This window comes from Penaeus japonicus, unplaced genomic scaffold (genome assembly GCF_977035675.1).
Source record: "Penaeus japonicus unplaced genomic scaffold, GWHDUDI00000001_assembly GWHDUDI00000038, whole genome shotgun sequence".
NCBI lineage: Eukaryota > Metazoa > Arthropoda > Malacostraca > Decapoda > Penaeidae > Penaeus > Penaeus japonicus.
In genome coordinates this window covers 10303905-10316404 of record NW_028234440.1, presented here as the reverse complement: position 1 = coordinate 10316404, position 12500 = coordinate 10303905, and the positions used below count along the sequence as shown (strand labels likewise).

At 40.2% G+C, this 12500-nt stretch overlaps 2 protein-coding genes across 5 annotated transcripts in view; one reads left to right on the top strand and one right to left on the bottom strand.

Annotated features, from left to right (window-relative positions):
- The window catches only part of Ykt6 (YKT6 v-SNARE homolog), a 19150-nt gene extending 15220 nt beyond the window's left edge, over positions 1 to 3930 (bottom strand). Inside the window, exons 1-2 of one of the 2 annotated variants that reach the window (XM_043027660.2) lie at positions 3860 to 3930; positions 197 to 387 (exon numbers count right to left, since the gene is read on the bottom strand). In XM_043027660.2, coding sequence (XP_042883594.1) covers positions 197 to 386 — 190 coding nt within the window. In that variant the 5' untranslated portion in view covers position 387; positions 3860 to 3930. Of the gene's footprint in view, positions 1 to 196; positions 388 to 3646; positions 3787 to 3859 lie in introns of those variants that run through there. The other variant, XM_043027659.2, reaches the window with a different exon arrangement.
- A 183-nt stretch (positions 3931 to 4113) lies between these two features.
- The window catches only part of LOC122243049 (uncharacterized), a 68698-nt gene continuing 60311 nt past the window's right edge, over positions 4114 to 12500 (top strand). For 2 of the 3 annotated variants that reach the window (XM_086532824.1, XM_086532823.1), the window contains exon 1: positions 4282 to 4481. The gene's annotated coding sequence lies outside the window, so the exon portion shown is untranslated. Of the gene's footprint in view, positions 4482 to 12500 lie in introns of all 3 variants that reach the window. The other variant, XM_086532821.1, reaches the window with a different exon arrangement.

Below are 12500 nucleotides of genomic sequence, written 5' to 3'. Positions count from 1 at the left end.
TCTCTCTTCAGTCCTATCTTTTAACACTACTTGGTGAAAAAGTTCCTATCATTACTAGAATAGGCTCTAGAATAAAATATCTTCCTGTGCCTGGTAAAAGGCTACTCTACTCCACCTTTCACCCTAAAAAAATCATGTAATAAGAAACTCCACCCCCCCCTTTCCTACAAATATCTAACACAGGCGATAAACTGACCTTGCTCTTTGACAGACTGCCGAGAACATGGGTTACACCTCTCCGTGATGATTTTACTTGTAAAGGTCATAAACTCCTGGACCGAGCCTCGTTGAAAAAAGCCAAATTGCTGCAAGTCGTATGCTGCCTTTAGGAGACGTGCACTTTCAGGCCCCTTGTAGAGCACGCTGATTGCAAATAACTTCACCATTCTGTAAAATAATCAATCAATCAGTTACAAAAAAATGATAGGATAATATCAAGGATATAAAAAGGTTAATATAGGGAGTATTGGGGGAAGGGAGAGAATTGGCTAAGAAAAATTAAAACCACTGAAATCCTTTTATATCTGATTCTTCCTAATCCAAGGATGCCATTTATGTTTCTATGGTGTCTGTCCCCAACAAATTTTTTTTTGTAAAAAACTTGTTGGGGAGTGGGAAGGTCTTTAAGTTCAGGACTATTTTCATTGTTCTAAACCCTTCTTCTTCTTCTTCTCAGCTTATCCCTATTTGGGGTCGCCGTTTTTGATGAGCTTTCTCCAAGTACTCCTATTGTATACTATTGCTATGTCATCTATGTTCTTTTCTTAGAAAATAGGTGATTTGAATGTGGAATACCTGATTTGAGGGCTTACACTTAAAGTAAGGTATATATGGCTTCCATTTCATTAGACCGTTTGTAAAAGAAATACCACAGTTTTATGGCAGGAGAAAAACATGATTTCAAATACTTTATAAACATATATGTAAAAAAATACAGTTGATATACATTCTATATAATTCTAATCCAATTAGATCACATCACATAATCATAGATGTGGCAATTTGGGTGAAAACTCAAAAGAGACCCTTATGGTGCTGTCCAACATTCAAAATATTGAGAACACTTCTTGCAAAATTATCTGCAAAAGCATGATCATCTTTATAAAAATGTAATGCCAAGGATATAAACTATTAGAAAAGTATCAACATGCCAACCTATTATTTCTGTCAATAATACCTTATCAAAATGATGATAATAATGATAATAAATATGATTATGTTTACAATCATACTACACTTACACCATTTAATAAAGAACTCCCAATAAATGACAACACAAGCAGAAACACTGATGTTCAAATATGGCAATCTGACATGCCATGGCATGTATATGTCGCCCAGCAATGAAAATATCAAACAAAGACTTCCAGACTTGGAATTATTTGCCTAAGTCTACACAAACACACTCACACGCATATACAAAAAAAAAAAAAAAAAAAAAAGACAATCCCTTAACTTTTGTCATATATTATCTGACAATTGATGTAACTTAAAAATGACCTTACATGACTTTTATCTATCAGTCTCTTCAAACACTTGCTATTAGATGACACATCAAATCTTATATTTGTCAGTCCTAAAGTGGGCTAGCAGTAAATTTTTTAAAGATTACCAAAGCTATATATTTTTTTGAGGGGAAATACAATTTTCATTGGATATCTTATGGATATGATTGAACTAAATTCCTATTATATTTTGTAATTGATATTACAGTAATTAGGCCACAGTTGTAATGGGCTAGTATAATTGACAGAATAGAGAATGAAGCACTTATGTGAAATAATATTCTCTTCTCTACGTCATAAAATACATTACCATAATTGTTCAGAATATCACCATGCAACTCAAGTAATTTCCAAAAAGAACACACAAAATAATAGATTATAAAAATAATCTTCAGAAATTAATCTAAGGCCACATTCGGTGATCAAAGTCCATGAACCTCTCTTTACATGGCAAAGTCCAGCATTGGTATGGCCTCCATCTTTGCACTATGGCATAAACAAACTATCAGACACCCTCCCTGTGTACTATATATTTATTGCAATACTATCCAAAGCAATTACCCATGCCATTAGGTGATTTACAGACTAAGCTATAAATCATTAGTTTTAAACTATCCTCAGTTTTCATTCTCAGTTAAAAGAGAAATCGGTAAATTTTCTGAATAGTGCCGCGTTACTTAATATCACAAAAGTGGTATCAATAGATTCTTCTCACTCTGTACTATCCTTATATAGTTAACTTTACCCACGATTCCGTCCCTATGCTGCACAATCTGGGTCCCAATAGTAGGGGAGGAAATGAAATAAACTGGGGAAATTTCAGAGTAAAATATGAGTTCAGGCCATATTCCATATGCAAAATCTTAACACACTTACTTTACTTAGTTGTGAAGTTAGCCCCCCCCCTGGATCCCCTCTATTCAGGGCACTTCATGATACTTACGATACATAATTAGTTCTGTAGATGATGATGATGCAATCACGAATAACCCTCATACTGTGCCATGATGACAGCAACTGAGACTTTGTCTCATATATTCCTCAGGATAGGAAACTAGGACTGATAATGACATGACCACTCAATAGAGGGCACTCTTTAATTATTCTGTAAACAATGGGGAATACTGTGCCATCTATCGAGAGAACATAACAGTGCATGCGGGTAATCCATTGGGGGTTTCCAGTCCACAGCTCATCAGTAGCCGTAAATAAGTAAACCCAACCATGTTTGAATTTCAGGGTGTGGATAATGGTTGTCAAGGTATTTTGCAGAAGGTATGTTGCACGAAGTGCCCTGAATAGGGGCAGGGGGGGTCCAGGCAAAGCTACCCCTTGGCTGGGGCTAACTTCAAAACTGAAGTGGCACGAGGTAGCACAAAGTGCCTTAAAAAAGGGGGATCCAGATTGTGGGGTCCAGGGGTAGAATTGCGCATTGTATCCAGTATATTTGATTAGTAGAGGTTGGGAGGAATCCATAGATACCACTTTTGCTTTAGTTAGTAATGCCTTGTTATTTGGAAAATTTACCAAGAAATCAACTTTACAAATCCCTAACTAAGATAAGTGGAGGGAACATTATGACAGGCCCATTCATAGGGTCAGATCACTTTCGTACTACATTTCCCATTTGTTAAAATTACAGACTATCTATCCCTGTTATGATGACCTATTATACCAAATGCTAGTTAGTATTACTTTGCTATTGTACCATATTTCATACCATATGTCGAGAAAATAATATAACACACACACCTTAAGATGCCCAACCCAGGTTGAATATCTTGAGGTGGCCAGTATGGGAAGGGTTAAATTTCTAGATACTATTGCAACAGCACAGGTCTACATATAACATTACTAAACTCAACAACACAAGTGTTATTGACAATATGCTATGCAACAATAACATACCAATATATTACAGCCACTAATTACCTCCTATTTCTGTGCTTAGCAATATGTTCAAATAAAACTTTCTAGATGACGCAATCCCCACATTGGTTTCATTAATCCAGTAACCGAAATCCCAATCAAATGATACACAATAAAACAATATTAACCCATGATCTACATGTCACAGGAGTGAGATAACCAAATAAAATCTAAGAACTTCGAAGAGAGAATGTCAAAAGAGTAGTTCTTACGTTGAGAAACGCGATAGAAAGTCAAAATACACTGAAGAGAGTGTAAGAAATGACGTGGAATCACTGTTTACTGATCAGCCAGCAGACTGTCTGTCACTTGTTCAGTAACAGCTGATTCACAAGCGTGGGAGGCGACATTGAAGACAAGTGCTGATGTTTTATCATTGGCATTACAAAGGGGATTTGAAGGTAATTTAAATAATTTGATCTTACTTTTTGATCGCTTTTTGTCTTTAGTGTCCTCTATAAATGATCTGTCTTTTACTCGTCAAGTTTGAGAGTCTGTAACGTATACTCAAGTATAGATACTATTGCATTGGTTTCCTTTTAGAGGATTAGATAATACTATAAAAGGTCAAAGATAAAATATCCTTTTTGTCGATTGTCACTTGTCTCCTACGCCCTCTATAAACGCTCTCCTTCCCACTCGGTGTGTAGGCGGGTCTGGCGTCTATAGCCAGGTCTTATTTACTCTTATTTCCTCTCCAAGACCGAGATTTCCCAAATTTCCCTCGCGTCAGCTGAATTTCCCACAGTACCACGGCGATATCGATCTCTAAACCACCCAAACGGACACAGGAGGAACAGGAATCGGTGACCCTCAAAAGGGAGGATCCTCAAAAGGCCGAGGAATCGATCGTGGGAGTGGCGCGGCTCTCGGCACAAGCGGCTCGGAGGCGGGGCTCTATTTTACTCATTTTTACTCATATTTACTCATTATTATCCACTCCCTCAACCCCTAAATTCATCCTCTACCATCTGTGACGTCATATTGGAGATTCAAATACATGAAGCTTATTATGAGGAGAATGTAATACGGGCAACGAGGTGAAAGGTGAGTACTAAAAAATTTCAAGTTAATTATCATGATTCTATTGCACTCATTACGTGTCATTTGTAAGCGAAGATTTGTCAGTTGACTAGCACCATAAAGTATTCATCATTGTCATGCGGTTGTTATTAGTGCCAGTGTAAAACGAAATGAATTGTATAATAGTAGAACTCTCTATGAAGTGTGAGATGAGAACTTTTTTTTTGCCTTTAGTTTCTCTTTTTTGAATATTTTTGTTTCTTTAGATACATTTTGGTCTGAAAGGAATATTAAATCAAATTTTGCTGTCTTGTCATTTCATGTATATATGTATATGTATCTATATTTTTTTTTTATATATGTTCATGATGGGACAAGTGTTATAAGTGATAATTTTTTGTGTAATTGGATGGAAATTGCATCTGTGATGTATAAATCCCTTGGTAAATGTATAACAATACTTCAGAATAGGATGACATGAAGTGATTTTGTCACCTCAGTTCTTTGTATGCCTTCAAAGTCAACAAATCTTTCCCATTTATATTCTTCCGGAAAGAGCATGAACTCATTCTTTATTAAATTTCTGTGGCAGTTATCACTTTTTGTTTTACCAGAATGTTGGTGATGGAGGTTTGGTTGTATCTGCGGTATCACTTTACTTATCCTAACTAATGCAAAGATTTACGAAAATTGATAAGCTCTTGTGGCTTTACTCTTTCATTATGCAGACTATTTTTATACCTGCAGTGTTGGTTTATGTGTTCTTTATGGCTATTACCTTTATTTTGTTTTGTTTTGTTTTTTAATATTCTGTCTTATACCAAATGTCAACCTAAACCTTATTTGTATTTATGTTATTTGCATATTACATAAATTGACTAAAAATTTGCAAAGGGAAAAGTATGCTATTTTCATCCACTTGCAACTTACTATATCTGAGAGAAAGCCTACTTCTAAAATCAAATTGATAATGTCAAATAATTTTTATGACTTCAACACCAGTTAGTGTTTTAGAAAAGGGTGAACAAATCTCCTCATACTTCTGTATATTCAAGCAAGAGAGTTCTTGGACTGCATTCTTATAGAACACTGATGTATTAGTAAAATTTACCAGAAAATTCTTATCAGTTATATTATTTATATCAAGAATTTAAAAGATACATTTAAGTGTAGAAGTCAGACCACTGATATGAATTGAATATCATCAATTTAGATATGATAATTATGTTTTATAGGTTCTCTCAGTGGATGCAAGCTTATAATGATAAAGTAATCCTTTGGAAAGTGTGCTGTTTTATGAGTCAGATAAGGTTTAATAGTTTAAAATTTATTCTTTTACACTCAAAGATCATGGTATTCTGGTTGTTATTTAAAGTTAATAAGAAATGAAGAATTTTTATTTAGCTTTCAGCAGAAGAATAAGAAAATTTATTTGATGTAAGTTTGGCTTGTCGCTTAGGTGTTACTTTCTAAAAGTTTAACAAAGTGGATGACACAGCCTTTTTAGGTTTTGTATATGTATGTTATTTTGGTTTTAAGAATGCTATTGTCTTCTTGTTTACATTATATATCTCACCATTGGTGTAGACTTTTTCTGCAATGCGTGACTGTGACTAGGGCAGTTATTTATGTGTGTTTGATTTGCACAAGTCAATCAAAATACAGTTATAGGGAAAACTGCTTTAAGTATTTAAGAAGTCCATTCTCTTGTTCTTTGTTTGTTCTCAGGCCTAAACAGAAGATGATTTGGAAGTTTTCTTTGAAGGTTAAAGAAATGCACATGATCTGTAATTTTGTGCATCTCATCTTGAATCTTTTGAATGTTCTACCTAATTTTCCCTTCCGTTAAACTACGGCTTTGGTTCTGAATATGTGTGTATTTTCCATAGTCCAAGATATGTGACTTATATTCTGTTGCTTTCTTTTGTAACCTTTTCCTCTTTCATCCTTTCTCTTTCTTTTTCTCTCTCTTTTTTGCCTCTTGAGTCCATTGTACGATGGTACTGATTTGTATTGCATATTTAATTTTATCTGTATTTAGATATTTCATTGCTTTTGAATATTTTATGTGATGGCACTAATTGGTACTTAATCTCTTGTAATCTTCTCCACTCTTCATATGCTTCCTTGTTTGTTCAGTCCTTTGTGTTTGCAAGGTTTACTAATATGTCTAGAGATAGATAGGAATTTGATATGCAGACTTTTTTTTATAAATCTTTTGTGTCATGGCACCAGTTGGTATTGTAACTGTTGTAATTTGGCCTGATGATTAGCCATTCTTCTTTTCTTTTGAATTATATGTGCCATTATATGGCTCTGTATCTGTTTTAATTTGATTTGTAGTTCTGTTATCAATAGGTATATTCTGTTCAATGACTTTCACTTTGTACTGAATAATTGTCGGAACATGAATGAACTAGTTTGCAGTATGGTGTCGAATAGTGCATTGAATTTCAATTATTGATATTCTTTATTTAGTGTTTATTTGTTTGTATTTTTTTTATATTTGAACACTTTTCACTTCATTTTATTTTATAATTGTAATGTATAAAGCACAAGTAGTTATTAAATGTTTTATTCTTGAATTTCAATAAATAACTTATACCTGCTTCACAGAATGAAAGTTATGTTAAATGTAGAAATGACAATGAATGTTATTTATACTTATACTTCTTGTTGCAACAACAGTGGATGATAAATATACTTATCATGACTGCTTGTAAAATTCTGATACTTAAAGCAGGACAAGAAAAATAATAATTATTGTTATCATCAGTTACTTTCACTATTGTGATGACTGCTGTTATGATCATTGTAATTTATTATAGTAGTTATCACTATCATCATTATTGATATTGATAATGAGTACTACTTTTCAACTGTGACACCAAGGGGAAATGTGTACCTCTAAAAAATCGTTCCTTTAAAGTTTATAAGTGTAGTTATATTTTATGTGTGCTATATATTAAAACTAACACAAAAAGGATGAAAGAGGTGTATGTGTGTGTGCTTGTGCGCGCGCGCGCATGCGTCCGAAATACTGTATATTTATGTAATGTATATGTGAAACATCTCACAGATTTCCCTGCACATGTTTTTATGGATATGCAGTAATAGTTTATGGTAATTTTCATTACACCACGGGAAGATCATACATCTCCCTTTATACATATGAAAGTGGGTCCATGTTGAGAGACAGACCGAGAAAGAGAGAGAGGAAGAGCGAGAGAGCGGTGCCGTTGGTCATTATCAACGCGAATCACACTGCTCGTCCCCTCCTGTTGACAGGGTGAGTAGGGCATCTGCGCTGAAAGTGGGACGGCCCTGCCTCCGTGCACCCTAACTGGCCGCCCTCAGAGTGTAGAGCACCTGTTCGCTTTTAATGAATTGCTGGGAAATGATCGACGCTTGGGGAGAACATCAGTAGTAAAGATAGTGAGCCTGACTCGACCTTACAGGTTAAGAGAATACTTCTCCTTTTTTCCTATTTAGTCACGAATTGTGTACGTTTATATCAAATCAAAAGAATGTGCTTGGATGGTCAGACGTTTCTCGTGCCAGTTAGTCCTCGTGAATAGCATCCCGTGCCACAATAACCGTACCTATATGATATGGAGTGTGTTATAAACAAACAACCATCCATTTTAGACCATTATCCCAAACGCCACGTAGTAAGAAACCCCCAAAGCCTGGGGATTATCATGTACCGTGTTCGCTAGTCACTAGTCGCCCACCTGTTGGATTGCGGGGACCGTTGGAGTGAGTCATCAGCTGTGCACGGCGCCTTGGAGGGTGACCTGGCTGGCTGGCTGGCTGGCGAGGTGGCATACCTTCATCGCATGTGTTATCGTTCATTATTATTGCTGTTGCTGTTATTGTTGATATTGTCATTGATAGTGTGATTTGTGTTGGCAGTGGTAGAAGTAGTAATTAGTGTTACTACTGATAGTACTGTTGGGATTATTGCTCGTAATTTTACCTTGTTAATTTTGTTATGCTTACGTGGTATATACGTGAACATGCTTTTCCTCCTCAAGGCACATACGTAGACACTTTTATACACTTGTGGACGTGGCTGACAAGTAACGATTCCAAAAGAATATGCATAAATGAGAGAGAGAGAGAGCAAAAGCGAGAGTGCGTGTGCACGTCTATTTGCTTTGTTTGTGCACACCCGCGGTTGCCCGTTTGCACGTGTCTGTATCTTCGTGCCCATGTTTGGGTATTTAGCCATAATTTCAGCTCTGTTAATTACAGCGATCAACACCACTATCACCCACCCTCACCCACCCCCCGACGGGTGAGAGAGGGCCTAGTAGATACCACGACTGCCAGAAAGAGATGCTGGGGCCGCTGGAATGTTTCCCGATCTTTATTTTCGGAAACCCGTAATTGCTTGATGACATCTTGGCACGCGACTCCCTCCTGCTCCCCTCCCCCTTCCTTTACCTGCGTTCTAAAAGGGTGTGAATGGGGAGGTGCGGTTTTTTTTCTAGTGGGGGGGGGGCGGTTTGAAGAGCGCCTGGCCATGCCCTCTACAAAAGCCCATTCTCTGTTACCGTTCTGTTATATGTGGGAATCGGTCTACCTTTTTTTCTCCCTACACCTCTCTCTCTCTCTCTCTCTCTCTCTCTCTCTCTCTCTCTCCTCCCTCCCTCCCCCCCCCCCCCTCTCCCTCTCTCTCTCCCCTCTCTCTCTCTCTCCTCTCTCTCTCTCTCTCCTCTCTCTCTCTCTCTCTCTCTCTCTCTCCCCTCTCCCTCTCTCCCCCCCCCTTTTTCCCTCTTTCTCCTCCTCTCTCCCCCCCCCCCCCTCTCTCTCTCTCTCTCTCTCTCTCTCTCTCTCTCTCTCTCTCTCTCTCTCTCTCTCTCTCTCTCTCTCTCCCTCTCTCCCTCATTCACTCACTCACTTTTTAGCCCTCATTCCGTCCCATCCACATATCCCCTTTTTCTGTTTTCCCTTCCTCTCCCCTAGCCCCTCCTCTTTCTCTCTCTGTCTCCCTCTCTCGCTCGCGCGTTTTCTGGCCCGCTTTCTCTCTTTCTCACTTTCCCTCTTTCTCTCACTGGCCGCCAGCTGTGCCTGTTAGTTGGGACACCTGGTAGGGGCGAGATGAGCTCCTGGTCACTCGAGGCCCTCATGGGGCAGCTGGGTTTCTCGATCTCTCATTGTTTTGATTCTGAACCCCTCCTTTCTTTCCCCTGCCCCTGCCCCTTCCTAGTTATCCTCTTCTTTCCGTGTCGTATCATTCCGTTTTCCTCTTTAAATAATGTGTATTTTATATGCTATGATATTCTCTGTTCTCTTTTTATTTAATTTTTGATTATTGCATATTTAAGAAAAATTCTCGTACGTGTCCAGTTTTCTTGTTTTAGCATTTTTTGTTGGATTCACTTTTGTGTCCTTTTCCTCCCCCCCCCCTTTCTTTTCTTTTCCCTTTCTTCCTTCTGTACTTTTCTTCTATCCTATTCTGCCCTTTCTTCCTTTCTCCCATTCCCTTCTGTCCTCATCTCTCCTCTTCTCTTTCCTCCTTTCTTCTCCCCGCCTCTCCGTTCCTCCCATCTCCTCTCCTCCACTCTCCTTTCTTATTTTCTTCCTTTCCTCTCTTCTTTTTCCAGCCTCTCTTTAGTCGTTCTTTCCATCTCTCCCTCTGTCCATTTGCCTACTCTGACTCCCCCCTCTCCCCTCCCCTCTCCCCCTTCCTCATTCACAAATCTCTGACCCTCCCCCCCTCCCTTGCCTCTCTCTCCTCCCTCTCTCCGAACTCTGCATTTTCTGCCTTCTTTTCTCTCCCCCCCTCCCTTCCTTCCCCCTTATCTTCCTCCCATTTCTTCCTAATCCTACCTACGTGTCTTCCTTCCCTCCATACCTTCCCTCTTTCTCTCTCTTTCTCTTTCCCTTTTTCTTGCTTACTCCTTCTCAATTTCTCCGTCCCTCTCTCTCTCTCTTTTTCCTTCCCTCTCTATTTCCTTTCCTCCCTATATATCTGTCTCTTTCTCCCTCTCCCCTCTCCTTCCCTCCTTCTCCCCCTCTCCCTCCCTCCCTCTCCCTCTCTTCATCCCACCCTCTCCCCCTCTTCCTCTTTCCCTTCCTCTCACTCTCCCGCTATTCCTCCTTCCCTCTCACCCCCCCCCTCCCCTGATTCACCGTGTCACTTCATGGCGTCAGTTATTTAGTGCATGACAGCGCAGCGATCAGGGCGATTTTCCGTGTCCTCCTCCTCTTCTTCCTCTTCCTCCTCCCTCAGTGTTAGTCAGGCCTACACGATGAAAGAGGGAAAGTCCTATTTATTTATTTATTTCAGGGTGAGGGGCCAGGAGGGGGAGGGGGTCTGTGGAGGAGGTGCATAGCGAATGAAGAGCCAAGGGAGGGAGGATGGGGGAGGGGAGCGGAGGGGGGAAGCGAAGAGGTTGAGGCTTTAGGAGGGGAGAGGTTGGGTGTTGGATGACGTGCATTATGAGGGGGAGGGGGATGATGGTACCTCACCCCCCACCACCATCCCCACCCCACCGGCCGGATGTGGGTAGGCGGAGGTGGAGAGGAGCGAGGAGACGACGGGGGGGGGGGGGGGGATTTCCGTGTGTTTACATGTTGTTGTTGTTTTAAAAAAGTGTGTGTGTGTGTATGTGTAGTTATTGAGAGAGAGAGAGAGAGAGAGAGAGAGAAGTAGGGGGGGAGAGAATGCAAGAAGAGAAATAGAAAGAGGGGAGGGCTGCATGGACTAAAGTTGAGCACAGAGGGGGAGGCCATGTTAGATCCCGCAGTAGGGGAGGCGTCGTGCTTGTGCATGTATGCAGGCAGGCAGGCAGGAGGTGTGCATGGTAGGGGGCGAGAGAGCAGCAGAAGCGGCAGTATGGCGATCCAGCGGCAACCCAGTGGCAACCCAGCAGCGACCCTTCTCCCTTTCCGCGTGCCATCGCCGAGCCCGGCAACATAATCTGCGGCCGTCCAGCGCCACCTGCATCTCGGTTGATCACCCTCACCCTATCCCCCGCCCGTCGCCCGCCCGTCGCCCGCCAGCGCCAACTCGCCGAGAAATGATAATGTCACCCCCGCCATCTCTCTCTCTCTCGTATTATGTCCTTTTGTCGGCGAAAGGGTCGGGGGTGAAGGTGAGGGAATCAGGCGGTAGGAGCGGTGGCGGGGGAGACCGGGAGGTGGAGGAATTTGGAAGAGGAGGAGGTGGGGCGGGGCAGGTGGTTGGAGGGAACCGGAGGAGGAAACTTGGAAGAGGAGGGTGGAGGTGGAGGTGAAGGTAGAAGTGGAGGAGGAGGAGGAATACAGAAAAGGAGGGAGAAGGAGGAGGAGGAGGCATACAGAAAAGTAGAAAGAAGGAGGAAGAGGAGGTAGATTAAGGAGGTGGGGGGAGGAGATGATGATAAAGAAGGTGAGGAGAGTTCTGGAAAGTATTTTTATGGTTATTGTTATTAGTATTGTTTATTGTTATTATTATTATTGTTATTATTAGTGTTATTGTTATTACTAGTATTATTATAATTATTATTATTAATTTGTGAGGCCGACTATGAAAATTACGATTTTTTTCTTGCCGTTTTTTAATTAGATTCCGCATCAAAGACGTGTGCCTTTGATTTAAGATGTTTCTCGGGACATGAATTACTAACCACACAACCAAGACCCCAAGAGATGGTATTTTAGAATAATAAGTAGTAGCTGTAGTAGTGGTATTTTCTTGTAGATATTCTCTTTATTTTTTGCATTTATTTATTTCTCACTCTCCTTTGTGGAAAAAATCGCCCCCGTGAGAATGCAGTCAAGTGGATAGCCGGAAAGAAATCGTTCCGAAGAATAATTTCCGTCCGCCTGACGTAGGCCTTTTACATGCGAGAGAACTGCATTTATTCGTTGTTGCTGTTTTGCGAAATACATTAGTCGGCCACGTGAAGGTCACTAGAACAGGTCCCAATTTTTTTAATCCTTTCCGCGCAAATCACTATTACGCACGAGCACATGTATTAACACACGATTTTCGAGTATTTTTTTGTTTTTGCTTTTGTTTCGGAAGGGGAAATGCTTGGCGCTCGAGGT